This window comes from Bombina bombina, chromosome 8, assembly GCF_027579735.1.
Source record: "Bombina bombina isolate aBomBom1 chromosome 8, aBomBom1.pri, whole genome shotgun sequence".
NCBI classification, from domain to species: Eukaryota; Metazoa; Chordata; class Amphibia; order Anura; family Bombinatoridae; genus Bombina; species Bombina bombina.
In genome coordinates this window covers 28343758-28359325 of record NC_069506.1, presented here as the reverse complement: position 1 = coordinate 28359325, position 15568 = coordinate 28343758, and the positions used below count along the sequence as shown (strand labels likewise).

Sequence of the window (15568 nt, the reverse complement as noted above, 5' to 3'; positions counted from 1 at the left end):
AACCATAAGTCAGTGTTTCTGTATTTAACCGTCAGTGTTTCTGTATTTAATTTAACCATAAGTCAGTGTTTCTGTATTTAACCATGTTAGTGTTTCTGTATTTAATTTAACCATAAGTCAGTGTTTCTGTATTTATTTTAAACCATAAGTCAGTGTTTCTGTATTTATTTTAAACCATAAGTCAGTGTTTCTGTATTTAACCGTCAGTGTTTCTGTATTTAATTTAACCATAAGTCAGTGTTTCTGTATTTAACCATGTTAGTGTTTCTGTATTTAATTTAACCATAAGTCAGTGTTTCTGTACCGCTCTACAGAATATGATAACACTTTACAAATTAATGATAATAAAATGGGATCGAAATGGAGCAAATCAGTTCAGAGGACTTAGCACACACCTGTGTTTTTAGTTCCTTGTTGATTTCCAATACTGAATATTAAAACGGGACGGAGAGAAGTACATATATTTTTTATTTTAATCCCTTGAAATGCATCACTACTATTTATAAATGCACAAACTGTTTTTTTTTTTTTTTTTTAATAATGGAAAAAAGGCAGCACAAAGAAACATGGCTTCTCCCCAACAAATTAAATCATGATTGGAAACAAATCCCTCATTTACAGTTATAATGCAGATGCACATTTATAGAGATGATTAAAAACGTTTTCTCAGGACCAATAATGTTCCAGAATAACAACTGTAGAGAGGGGTAATAAAAAATAAAACAATTCAGAGGGACGAGGGTTACATAAAAACCTAAAAAGTTTCCTTTCATGATTCAGACAGAAAATACTTTTTTAAACAACTTTCCAATTTACGTCTTATCAATTTTGCGTTATTCTCTTTTTATCTTTTATTGAAGCCATGGCATTGCACTCGTGGGAGCTAGCTGAACACATTTGTAAGCCAATCAAAATGGGCATACAAGATCAGCCACTACTCAGCAGCTAGATCAAAGCTCCTGGGCCTATCTAGATAACAAATGATACCAGGAAAATTAAGCAAATTATATAATATAAGTAAATTGGAAAGTTGTTTAAAATTGTATGTTCTCTCTCACTGGTATTCAAAGCAGTCCTCAGACCTCCATAACAGGCCACATTGAGGATTTCTGAACTGGAGCACAGGTGAAATAATCAGATGATTAGTAAACATGTATATTTTACCTGAAAACCTGTCCTGTTGGGGAGGCCTCAGGACAAGTATGAAAACCAGTGCACTCTCTGAATCATGAAAGAAATTTTGGGTTACATGTCCCTTTATATTTAAAAGGATGGATAGGGAGAGCTAAACTGCATACATTTCACGACCAGTAACCATATCTGTAGTCAGATTATTGCAGAACTCATCTCCTGGTAAGAGGTACCTTAACGAAAATATGCAAAGTGAATTTAAATTTTACAGTGATAATAAAAATACCAAAGTATCACAAAACAAAAAAATGTGAAATAAATGTGATAATAATGAAAGTATAAGAATGTATATTAAGTTCACATAAGGATATGTAGGTTCTTCCTTAGAATCTTCAATCTTCTGATCTTTCTTGTTTCATTCTCATAGAAAGGAAACAAAATTGTGCCACATAGCGTAACTCTGTCACAATGTCCAAAAAATGCAAGATACTTGTATACAAATGGTTACTCACATGGGTTGGAGCTATAACCAAGCTCAGGTGAATGCCCGTTCTAAGGTTTTATATTTCGAGACAAATGTGTACTGACCTCTCTCGGGACCATATGCCCATTTCCAAAATGGAGGACGACATACCGGATATCCAGTTTAACGGATCCTAAGGATTTAGAAGGACAGTTTGAAATGCACACACCATTTCCTTGATAAAGCTTACTAGCGAAACGTACATCGGATATACTACTTCTCCACTGCGTCTGTTCAAGTATCTGCACGCCTAAAGGAAGAGCAACCTATGCTGGTCACTAAGTGGAAGGTTTTGTGGTTAAGTTTCTGCACTCCTATCCACTGACCTTCAGCACTGTGTTTAGCTCACTAGAGCAATAACTGAGACTTTATTGCCTGATCCTTCTATGTATGGTGTATATGCAGTTCTTGTGACGCTTTTTATATTTATATTTGTGTTTTAATAAATTCTTTTATTCCAATATCCTGTGAAAGCAACTGTTTACCCAACAGTATAAAGTGGGTATGCGCATTCACCTGAGCTTGGTTATAGCTCCAACCCATGTGAGTAACCATTTGTATACACGTATCTTGCATTTTTTGGACATTGTTACAGAGTTACGCTATGTGGCACAATTTAGTTTCCTTTTTATGAGAATGAAACAAGAAAGATCAGAAGATTGAAGATTCTAAGGAAGAACCTACATATCCTTATGTGAACTTTATATACATTCTTATACTTAAATTTTACAGTAATGTTCTATGTGTGGTGCATGAATCACTGCGTCAGCAAAGAAAGATTTGGATCTGAAAATGTCCATTTATGGTAATGACCATGACAACAAAGACTGTGACCATTTATTCCTTCTCACATGGTCTTACAATCACATATGGCTATATCCCTTTATCGGCACAGCCAAACATTTCACAAATGAAAACCCTGAGGCTGAGAGTACAAAGATACAGTTTCAGCTAACAATGTAGTTAATGAATATACAGTGATAACAGGAGACTATATGTACAATGAATATATGATGCAGAAGACAATTTAAATCTAGACACTCACCCCCACCTTGCAAAGTCTTCAATGGGTACCAAGAGGTTGGCTGATGTGTTAAAATGTTGTATAAAACATGAAAAATTCCCTGACCAGATACAATATCACAATGCACGGTCTTTAAATTCAAACTTTAATAACTTACTTTTTTAGGCATTATTTTATATGAACTTGCAGAGACAAATAAAATTTCAGAGTTTTTAAAGGAAAAAAAAAAATAAGATTTCTGAAAAATACCAAGATGGAAACATCTTGAGAATGTCCACACCCATCAAAACTTCAAGTACTTTAGAGATGTAGGTGGCTTAACACCCACCTTACAACAAAAGGAGCTAATGCCAGCAACGTTCAGTGTCAAAAGGTGGTTACAAAGCAGACACAAATACATATGATAAAAATATGTAAACAAGATTTGGTTTTAAGTTGTTGAAAAATCTACATGTTGTGGTCTCCCCTAAATGCTCTGTCCAGTTAAGGTAAACAATTCAAATATTATTAATTAACCGGAGAAAAGAAAATCAAAATTAAGCTAAAATTAAAGTTTTTTTTCTCTCTTCAAAACAGGATTAAAATGGTGTCTCAAAAAAGGCACCTGTTTAGTTAATATGCTCTAAACCTTTCCGTGTTAGAGGGCCAGCTAATTTCTTGTGGAGCTCACAACTCTGCCCTGATTACTAGATTTCAGAAGCAATATTTATACCTTTAAAAAGAAATTAAAAAATTAATAGGGAAATAGTGCATTCTCTATGGAGAAGAGACAAGAATTCTTTATAATTATACAGCCCCATAGCTCAAATGCTTTCTCTCTTCACCAATGTAAAAACAATAGTAGCTTAAGGAAGTCAGCGGTACTGAAAACTGATTTACACAAACAACTTAAGATTTTGAAGCACCTATTTTTGTTTTTGAGAGCAGGACATTCATAGCCGACATTCTGTCACTGGTCTACTGGGACATAGATTCAAACCTCTGCTCTGTTAAATTATTCATAAAGCGAGCAGTTTGTGGGAGGAGTCATGTTGTACACCAAAGCAAAGCATTAACCCCTTTGCTGACATACAAGTTTGCAATGGACTGCTACACAAAGGGGGTGACAAACTTTTTAGCAACCAGGTTGGTTCAAAAGGACCCAGAAAGCCTCACCAGACAGGACAGAGCAATCTCAAAAAGGTGATTCTTCATTCCTTATTGGTAACAAATATCAGTTATGTAGGGACAATAATGTTCTTTGCTAGCAAACTAAGAAGAGCTAATTCTGCATCGCCGTCAGCTCTTTCCAGTGCATGAATGGCATCCTGCAAAGTAAACCCAGCATTTACAATCCATTCTACAGCAGATGCAGGAAACATAGGAGCTGAATGGTTAGAATGAGAGTCCGCTGCAGGTGCAGGGAGGTCACACTGTGGTCTCCCAGCATCAGGATGTATTTCAGGGATTGTCTCATCACACCCAGGGTCTTTCTCAGGTACTACAGAGGGATCGGTAACAGCTTTTGGATTTTTGTCAGAGTTGCTGATGACAGGACAATCCCTGTGTGAGAGAGGAGGTCCCACAGCTTCAGCAGAGTCTAAAGAATAATCTCCACGTGCTTCAGAAGGACAAACAACATCAGAAAACTCTGAAACATCTGATTTACTACAGTCTTCTTTGTAAGGCAAATATTCTGGATGGGCTTGACCTTGGTCAGCGCTTCTAGTGTCACATACGGTTTGGCTAAATAAAAATGAAATTTCCCCCTCACTGACAACATGACCCGAGTCTGAAGCATCTTCAGAACTCTGGCTACATGATTGGTTATTTAAAATTCCATTGTGACAAGGCTCTAACAAATGATCATCCTTGTCCTCAGGATTAGTGTCAGTATTATGAGATTTTCCCATTGGCTGTGTTCTACATGATTCTTGATTACTTATAACCAAAAGCTTATGAAGTTCTTTCAGTGCTGTAGCCAAAGAGAAGCACTGTGGTTCATCCTGCACATAGGTATTGGGTGCATTTGTGCAATTATCCCCAGAAATACTGTCAGTTGATCCAGAGACCCCACTAGATACCTTGTCATTTTTAAACTGTACTCCATCTGCAAATGACATGTGGTCAGTTGCTGCACTTTGGGGAGGCGCACCATGTCCCTGCAATTTGGTACATTCATGGCTTTTACACACATCACAGTGATTAACTTGTAATGATATATCCTCTTCAGACTGTGAGATCGTAGTAGTATCTATTTCCATTGGGGATTCATTGACAGAATGCATGCTATCGCCCAGCCCTTCTTCTGAGCCCTGCCCTAAAATACCAGTATGGGACAAACTAGCAGTGGTTGGAACAACATCAGATTGCAAATTGCACTCAAACTCATTGCCATGATTATGTATGCCAAGTGGAGCCAGTGGTTGTTTAACTTCACAGGTCTTATTACAAGTATCCAACAGCTGCTGTGAGTCTGATAAGCCTTCAAGCCCCGGATCTGATGCCAGTTGATCTAATATCAATATTCTCTCTGTAGATGGATCAGCACCGGATCTTGGAGATGGACCTGATAATACTGTCTCTTTGCAAAGATCAAGGCTTTCAGAGTCAGAATTTTGTTTTTCAATTGGTGTTAAAATCGGAGGAAGATTCCCAGCCTGAATGTCATCCTTTGTGGGAGAAACCTCGCTCTTGACTTTAAAGTCTTCTGCTTTGAACAAGTCAGTTAGTGCCTCTGTACTCTCAGCCACCATAGAAGGGTGCGAATGGATGGTTGTAGGAACAGAGACTGAAGGAGCAAGAGAATTAGAAGCTGTGCCTGAAGTGCGGGCAGGGTTGTGGCGTCCTTCAGTTGGTGGCACCAGCGATGGATCGTTTAGTGAGGTAGTTTCCTTACCTAGAAACAAAGACATTAAAATATATATATTTAAAAAAATACATGTAGGATTGTGATAGTTTCAGGGGAGTGTTTATACACCCTATATAAAAAAAGGACAGTTGAGTCAAAATGAAACTTTCATGATTCAGATAAGACATGCAATTTTAAACAACTTTCCAATTTACTCTTATTAAATTTGCTTTGTTCTCTTTGTATTTTGTTGAAAGCTAAACCTAGGTAGGCTCATATGCTAATTTCTAAGCCCTTGAACGCCACCTCTTATCTCAGTGTATTTTGACCGTTTTCTAACAGCTAGTCAGTTCATGTGTATCATAGAGATAAAAATTGTGCTTACTCCCGTGAAGTTATTTATGAGTCAGCACCGATTGGCTGAAATGCATGTCTTTCAAAATAACTAAAATAAGGGGGCAGTCGGCAGAGGCTTAAATACAAGTTAATCACAGAGGTAAAAAGTGTATTAATATAACTGCGTGGATTATGCACAACTGGGGAATGGGTAATAAAGGGATTATCTATCTTTGTTAAAAAGGAAATAATACAATTGTCTAAATTGTTAGAGGATTTTATTACCAAATTAATTTTCATTGCTAATTATGGGGCAGTTTATATTCCAGTTGGATTTGCTAACTGGTAGTAACTTAAATAATCTCCATAAACATTGGATACTAAATTGGTGTAAAAAGGAGGGATATGTTCAGTCCCACATTTAGCTGAATTAACAACCAAAATCAGATACCAACTTATAGCTGTAACTTTTCTTTCATAAAGTACACTCCAAAAATATCTACCTCTCCTAAAACTGATACTACATAACCCAAGAGGGTAAATACCATTCTGTATTAGGACACAAAATGCTGAAGAAGTTAAAGCGACATGATACAATGTTATTCATTTGCAAGAGCACTAGAGGGCAGCACTATTTCCTGCCATGTAGTGCTCCAGACACCTAAGTAGGTATCTCTATAACAAAGAATAGCATAAGAATGAAGTAAATCTGATAATAGACAACGTGTTTTGGAAACTTGTATTAAAATGCATATGCTCTGTCTGTATCGCAAAAGATACAATTGGGGTTTCATATCCCTTTAATACTAGTCCTGTGCATTCGTCAGCTAACAAAGCGGAAAATGGTGGCCTCTCAGTCTTCAGGCTCTTTTTGGAGCTGGGTTTCTTCTTGTGAAAATGTAACACACTAAGCTCTGTGCAAATACAGATCTTAGTGTTTCACTTTGCTGAGATCAAACTCAAGACATTTTATAAATAAAGACGTTTCCTGCGCTCCAGATTTGATTTTACATTTTGTGACTATTCCCTGTTACAATTAGGGAACAAGAGACGGAGCAACAAGATATTAAAAGCATGCTAGATACTCCGTGTACAAGAAACAAAAATTGCTAGAGATGTCTATATTTTGACCATCTCATTCCTGCCTCACTTCTGTGTCTTCCTAATAATTAAAAAATGATTGTAGCTGGTAACCGACTATTTACCAAAACCCCCCCACAAAAAAAACAACTAAAAAAGCTGCAGAAGAAACAAGGTAGAATTTACTTTATATATATATATTTATTTATAAGTATATTTATTTATTATATTTATTTATTTATTTATAAGTATATTTATTTATAAGTATATTTATTATATTTATTTATAATTATATTTATTATATTTATTTATAATTATATTTATTTATAAGTATATATATATATATATATATATATATATTATATTAAAAAAAAAGCTGCAGAAGAAACAAGGTAGAATTTACTAATATATATATATATATATATATATATATATATATATATATATATATATATATATATATATATATATATATATATATATATATATATATATATTAGTAAATTCTACCTTGTTTCTTCTGCAGCTTTTTTTTTTAATATAATATATATATATATAATATTTATTTATAATTATATTTATTATATATATTATTTTATATATATATATTAAATATAATAAATATACTTATAAATAAATATAATAAATAAATATAATAAATATATATATTTATTATATTTATTTATAATTATATTTATTTATAATTATATTTATTTATAAATATATTTATTATATTTATTTAATATATATATATATATATATATATATATATATATATATATATATATAGATATATATATATATATATATATATAAAACAAACAAAAAAAGCTGCAGAAGAAACAAGGTAGAATTTACTAAAATATATATATATCTAAAAAAATAATTATTTAGGAGGAAAGACAGAAAGCTCTTAGGGTAAAACCCTTCAAGCTAACCCTACAGCGCTCCTGAGGTTTAGAGACACGTATTTATAATTCTTAAATACCCTTATATATGTAATGAAATCCCTTTAAGGCTCCCACTATCAGCCTGTCCCCCAAAAAGTCGGAGCAGTTCCTAAAATCTCCCAAAGAAATATACAAACACAAGATGTATAGGGATGGCGCAGTGGGAGCAAGGTGATAAGAATAGTTGCCTACTTACAGGCTATAAACATGTAAATCAATATAAAAGAACCTATGTTCAAACAGTAAATGCAACAGTAGTATTGTACATAAATATGAATGGTAGAAATGTAATAATATAGGACACAGTTAAGGAAATACACCGGGGTGTAACCTAAAAGTTCATAAGGTAATCAAAGAATCCCTTATAGTGTCCCAAAGTGGCAGGTGTATGCAAGAATTCAGATATCAGCTTCTTCAAATCTTCTATATAACCCCCTAAGGGTGTGCACTTACATTAAAAACCCTCAATCAAATGAGGTAAGGATGATTCAGAAATGCTGGACTAGGATGTCACCTCTAGGATGTACCGTCACTGGTAGCTGAAACTTTCTTTTCGTGCTGTATAGGGTACTAGTGCCCTTCTTGGTATCCTGGTATATGGAAACTTTCGATTCTCAATCACCGTATCATGTAAGAAAGCTCACTCCTGACTTTCTGCCCCTCCTCCTTCTTTTATATTGATTTACATGTTTATAGCCTGTAAGTAGGCAACTATTCTTATCACCTTGCTCCCACTGCGCCATCCCTATACATCTTGTGTTTGTGTATATATATATATATATATATATATATATATATATATAAATAAACAAAAAAACAAACAAAACAACTTTACTTTCGTGTCCCTTCACATTCCTGAAACATACATTTCGGACATGGCTTTCTTATTAAAATGTAATACAAAAGGCCAACTGATAAATACCTGATGTGAGGCCTCTCCTGCTTCAGATAACACACACACATGCATCAAGGCTTCTGCTGGTCTGTGAGGATTAGGAAATATAAAAAACAGCAAACCAATGTTAACACAGCAAGCAACATGCAGTCAGCATGCAGTGCAGAACGCGATCCAAAGTGGGTCTTGGCTGAACGTTAATATTTACATCAAACGTCATCTGGATCAGTGCAAAAAAATGATATAGTGTAACACTGTGCACGAAACCAATGTCAAAAAGATGCTCAGTCTTTAGAACACCTGAGGAATGCCCAGGAGATACGCAATCACGTCCCGAGGAGAGGCGGACTTTAAGTACTATATACAGACTACAAATATGCTGCGTTTAGCAGACAAAAGCACCAAGTGTTGAGCTTTAGTACTATTAATTGGTTCTGTGCCTTTCATATTGTCAAAAAGAATCTAGTGATTGTGTTGTTTTTATGTATCTTATCTGAATAGATTGGATCCCGCTGCTACCATTTGAGTCTGTGTGAGCCCATATGTTAGAGCTCTTTGTTGCTCCAGCGATTCTCGCACCAAGCCTGTTAAGGTGAATGTAAACTTTCATGAATAAGTGCCCAGTTTTTAAAAATACTATTAAAAATAGGGGCACTTTCATTCATGAAACTTTACATTGCAGCGTTGTTTTTTAAAAAAAAAAAAATGTTTGTCTGCAGCAAACCCGGATCGGCGATCCCCTACCCACAGCTCCTCTGTACTTACGTCAGCAATGACGAAACCGGCTTCCTCCAATCATGATGTGCATCCCGGAGCGTCCATCTCGTGAGGCCATGCCATGATTGGAGTTAGCCGGTTTCATCATTGCTGTGCTAAGTACAACATGAGAAGCGGATGGGGGATCGGCGCTCCGGCTTTGCTGCAGAAAAAGATAAATATTTTAACAAAACTGCAGCAATGTAAAGTTTAATGAATGCAAGTACCCCTGTTTTTAATAGTATTTTAAAAAATTGGGCACAGATTCATGAACGTTTACATTCAATTTAATTTACAGTATTAGGTTATGGATTGTTTTGTTCTTTTTTTAGTTCATTAAATAAGAATTTGTCTCCAAATTACCTTTAAGTGTTCTAAAGTCTGAGAATCTTTTTAATAGCCGTTTGCACGGTGTTACACTATATCTTTTTTTTGCACATGTAATATTTTTGTATGGTATAAAATGGTTAGCAATATATTGTTTATATTAATATTCACTCATCTTAATCAAAACTGTCCAATTGTGTTGTATAAACAAACACACACACACACGTAACAGGAGTTATTAAAGATAAAAAAATAAAAAACAAAATTGTAGTACAACAGTTAAAGTGGTAGGTCTCCTTTAAAAATGGTTTATGTATATGCTACTCAAAGTAACCTTATTTGTTAAGCATGCAGTTCACTTGTTACATTACTATGGGTATTTAGCCTTTTTGGCACACTACAAAATGAGCTTGGCAGACGTTCTGACACGTCAAGACACGCAAGCGCGTAATCCAGCCATGCAAGGTCTAGCTGCTGGTGCTCCCCTCCTGGAATGCATACCTGCTTCATCAGCGGATTTCTGTAATACTTCTGCCAGTTCGCGATCTGCGATCTCCTCTGGGTGCATGTCCTCCCGACCTGGGCCATATGCTAGTCTAGCGCACTCCGGTAGCTCCCCCTCAGGCAAGAAGCTTGTGCGGGTGCCCGTTGTGCCAATTACCAGGACATTCTTTTCCAAGTCAATAGAGCACTAGAAAAAATAGAGACTGTTAAAGGGGCAGTCTAATGTAAAATGACAATCTAAATACCTAGCTTAGTATTACTATGTGTTTACTCAAAAGTAACTTTGCCTGTGTTTAACCCCTTTGCGAAGGTCAAACACAGCCTTGCAACATGCTGTTACAAAGTAAAGCATGCAATTTTAGCTTTAGAATGTCCCTTTAATACTACAAGCTTTTACTGCAATGACAATTTAAAAAACATTAAACTAAATATTTAACAGCTAAAATGCTTCATAATTGAAAGTAGGACATTTTTGCAATATACATTCATTGTTTATTTTGCTGCCTTTTGCAGCAGAATAGATCTGAAAACTGTGCTTGCTCTTAGGGAGAGTTTTGTTAATAATTTTATCTACTTTTCTATGAACTAGCGTTTTCCAACCCTTTCACTCACCTTCTCTCTCTAGTGATTTGCACTGTTAAAGGGGCATGAAACCCAAACATTTCCTTTTATGATTCAGATAGAGAATACAATTTTAAACAACTTTCCAATTTACTTCTTTTATTTAATTTGCTTCCTTCTCTTGTTATACTTTGCTGAAAAGTTTATCTAGGTAAGCTTAGGAGCAGCAAAGAACCTAGGTTCTAGCTGCTGATTGGTGGCTGCAGATATATAACAATTGTCATTGGCTCACCCATGTGTTCAGTTAGTAAACAGTAGTGCATTGCTGCTCATTTAACAAATGATACCAAGATGATGAAATTTAATAATAGAAGTAAATTAGAAAGTTGTTTAAAATTGTATGTTCTATCTGGATCATGAAAGAAAATTGTTGGGTTTAAGGATTATCAATTTTGCATCAAATCAAACAATAGAAATAGCAGTGGGTATACTTGTTAATTTAGCTGATTTTATATATATATATATATATATATATATATATATATATATATATATATATATATATATATATATATATATATATATATATATATATATATATATATATATATATATATATATGTGTGTCTATCTCTATATGTATATATTATATCTCTCTCCCCGAGGTGTGGATCGCCTACAAATAGCATGAGTGGGCTTCCACCCACTGAATTATTTTGGATACCTCTGTCACCTCTAAGGAACTTCTTGTTCCTCCCTGATGATTGCTGTAAGTCACAGAAGTTAAGTTGTCAGACTGGAACCTGATAAACTGGACAGAGGCTAACTGAGGCCAGGCCAAGAGAGCATTGAAGAACACTCTCAGCTCCAGAATGTTTATAGGACAAAGAGACTCCGACTGAGTCCGAACTCCCGAGCCTTTAAAGAATCCCAGACTGCTCCCCACCCTAGAAGGCAGGCGTCTGTAGTCACAATCACCTAAGATGGTCTGCGAAAGCAGGTTCTCTGAGAGAGATGATCTCAAGACAATCACCATTGAAGAGAATCCCTTGTCTCCCGCTTCCATAAGTATTTGAGGAGACAAGTCGGCATAATCACTGTTCCATTGCCTGAGCATGATTAACTGCAGAGGATTGAGATGGAACCGAGCAAATGGGATGATGTCCATTGCCGCCTCCATTAGCCCGATTACCTTCATGCACTAAGCCACTGACGGCCTAAGAGTGGACTGAAGGGCTAGACAAGTATAGAAAATCTTTGATTTCCTGACTCGTCAGAAAAATCATCATCATTGATAGGAAAGCTATTATGTTTCCTCAGAAAGTTACCCTTGTATTTTGTACTAAGGAAGTCCTTTCCCAAATTTTACCTTCCACTTGTGAATCACAGGAAAGATACCACCAAGTCCGTGTGGTATCTTGCTTGTTGTAAGGATGGCGCCTGGACTAGGATGTCGTCCCGATAGAGCGCCACTGAAATGCCCCATAACCAAAGCACCGCCAATAGCGATCCCAGAACCTTTGTGAAATTCTGGGAACTGTGGCAAGACCAAAGGGAATAACCACGAACTGAAAGTGTTTGCCCAGAAAGGCAAACCTTAGGAACATGTGATGAACCCTGTGAATAGGAATATGCAGGTACGCGTTGTCATAAATTGACCCTCTTGGATCAAAGGGAGAATGAAACAAATAGTTTCCATCATGAAAGACGGTAGTCTCAGAGTACACAATTTATTGACCTCAAAAGCCAAAGGGCTGTATCAACCCTGTCGGGATATGAACCTGTGACCCTTGGATCTTGAACAAGTTTTTTTAGTCAGGGCATTAACCAACTGATCTACATCACAGGCCTTCTAAAAGTGACCTGAAGGTTCTCTTCCTTCTTTGAGAACCACGCACAGATTGGAATGAATTCTCAGACCCTGTTCCTGAATCGGAACAGGAACAAACACTCCCAGGTCAAAGAGATCTCCTACACAGTGTAAGAACGTCTCTTTTTGTCTGGTCTGCATATAATCTTGAAAGCAGAACCTGCCTGTAGGAGGAAAACTTTTTAACTCTAGATTGTATCCCTGGGACACTATTTCTATTGCCCAGGAATTTTAAACATCTCGAACCCAAGACCAAGCGACAAAGGAAAGTCTGCCCCCTACAAGATCCGATCCCGGATCGGGGGCAGGCCCTTCATGTTGACTTTGATTTAATAGTAGACTTTTTGTATTTTCCCTTATTCCAAGACTGATTGGGTCTCCATGAAAGTTTAGAGTGTTCCTGTTTGGAGGTGGAAGAGAGAGAATTTCCCTCAAAAGTTTGAAAGGAACTAAAATTGCTCTGTCGTCCTTCTTTGCTCTGTCTTCTCTGATTGTTCCTCTCCTGGGGAATAAAATGACCCTATCCTCCCGAGATATCAGAGATAATCTCCGACAAACCAGGTCCAAATAAGGTCACTCCCTTGTAAGGAATAGCTAGAATCTTAGACATAGAGGATACATCCGCAGACCAAGGCAATAACCATAAGGCTCTGCGGGCTAGAAGGAAAACATCAGTACAAAGGGAAATTAGCCAATTTAAGAGCCGTTACCCTATTCTGGATCTCATCCAGAGGAGTGTCTGCCATAATAGTGTCAGACCACGCCTCAAGCCAATATGATGCCGCACTAGAGATGGTAGCGATGCACAAGCAGATTGACATTGTAAGCCTTGGTGTACAGACATAATTTTGAGGAACCCCTCTAAATTCTCTTATCCTGAGAGGGTATAGTAGTTCTAGAGGCAGAATCGTCAGGGGTAGCCCAAACCTCCTCAATAAACAAATGGAGGTTTTCCAGCTAAAAAGTGAAAGCGATCAACCTCAGGATCAGATAAAGATATCATTCCATCTGATTCTGAGAATTCACCCCTAGAGACTATCGAAGTATCTTCCCTTATATAGATTAGATTATAAGGAAGAAACGATCAGAATAGCACTACTGAACCAATCATCCTAAATGATTGAAAATATGTCCTCTAGTACTGTTTTCTACCCTGCAGGAAAAACATATAATGCATGAAATGCAGAGTAACTCCGGGTGGAGTGAAAAAAGGAAGCGCAGAGCACTGCATGTGGGCTATAATTCGATGCTATAGGAGAAATTGAAGCATAGCTTGACATTTGTCAATAAACTCCTGAACAGCAAGAGTCTTAGAAGGAATAGGCTCAGCAAAAAATGATTTTTTTTAAATAAAAATGAATACATCAAAAACGTTACTGTCTCTTTAAAATTTAAAAACTTTTATTTTTGTGTGAAACATGAAAATAAAACCGTACATAATCACTGTAGAACCTAGTTACCCCTCAGCTAAACCCTGCTGAGGTGCCCATCTGCCTCTTTAATACCCAAAACTATATTCTATTTGGGTGCATAATGGCAGTTAACAAAAAGCATTACTGCTTTAAAATAAAAAGAACGGAACGTATGCTACAACGAAATCGGGTCTGTGTTTAACAGTAACCCTTGCACATTATGTAATATAAGTCAATGTGAGTAACTCTTGTACTATTTATTGCTTATAGAACCGATGTACAAATGAGCTTTAAAAAGGTTATGCAGGTCCGCAGCGCAATGTAACGCTGCGCGGCCCCACTTTAGCAAAACACAACACTCTGTGTTAAACAGTCTCCGATACCGGAGCAGCATTAGAGAGAAAGTGCGCAGTCCAAAACTGGCGCCACATGAAGTACCGCCCATCGTGGGTGTAACAACCATGTAGCTCCCTGTCGCCATTACCATTGTTATAACAACTGCGCCACTGGGAGCTAACTGAGCCTTCATAACCTGGGGACAAATGTGGCTACTGCTTCCCGATCGTAGCTTAGCCCAAATACTGTGAAAAACAATATCACCTCCCACTGAGTCCTTTAACTCTCAGCCCAAGGATAAGTCCCCCAAGTAAAAGAGCAATCTCCTTAGCCCCAGTGCCTGCAAATAAGTTGCTGTCACAGAATGTCCCTCCTTTTAAATATAGCAGTTCTTTCTCAGATAATTAAAGTGCTCCACTCCTCTGAGATCTATATTATTGACCCAAATAAAAAAGTCAGCACTTACCTTGAACTCTGCCCGACAGCAGGGCAGCCCAGCAGGTTTAAGAGGTCCTCTCCCTCCCATAGCCCTGTGGATAAAGATAACGCCCGAGTCATTTTACTTAGGCTATCAGGATTAGGGCAGCATCAATGTATGGGAGGCGCAGTGAGAATTATGCCCCACAAATTCCCATTGCTCTAAACCCACCATTGCTCTACTGAAGAGACTGATTAGGACTATGGCTACACCCTAGGACAAAGCAGCACAATCTTGCACTACTTTAAAAATAATAAACTCTTGATTGAAGAATCTATACTAACACCTCACTTTACCTCTTCCTCTCACTAACGTAGGCAAAGAGAATGACTGGGGTGGGAGGGAAGGGAGGAGATATTTAACAGCTCTGTTGTGGTGCTCTTTACCTCCTCCTGCTGACCAGGAGGTTAATATCCCATTAGTAATTAAGATGATCCGTGGACTCATTGTGTCATAAAAAAGAAATAAAGTTTCCCAGTGGTCGGGAATTGCTTTCAAGTATAGAGTAAGCAACTTCTTTTCAACAGAGAAACATTGTTTTCCTTGCCCACAGCC

General features: G+C 36.8%; 1 protein-coding gene across 2 annotated transcripts in view; it reads right to left on the bottom strand.

The window, feature by feature from the left end:
- Positions 1-2806: 2806 nt before the first annotated feature.
- Positions 2807-15568, bottom strand: part of LOC128638334 (protein DDI1 homolog 2) — a 36437-nt gene continuing 23675 nt past the window's right edge. The window contains exons 8-10 of one of the 2 annotated variants that reach the window (XM_053690243.1): positions 10354-10543; positions 8797-8857; positions 5419-5556 (exon numbers count right to left, since the gene is read on the bottom strand). In XM_053690243.1, the coding sequence (XP_053546218.1) occupies positions 8841-8857; positions 10354-10543 (207 nt within the window). In that variant the 3' untranslated portion in view covers positions 5419-5556; positions 8797-8840. Of the gene's footprint in view, positions 5557-8796; positions 8858-10353; positions 10544-15568 lie in introns of both variants that reach the window. The other variant, XM_053690242.1, reaches the window with a different exon arrangement.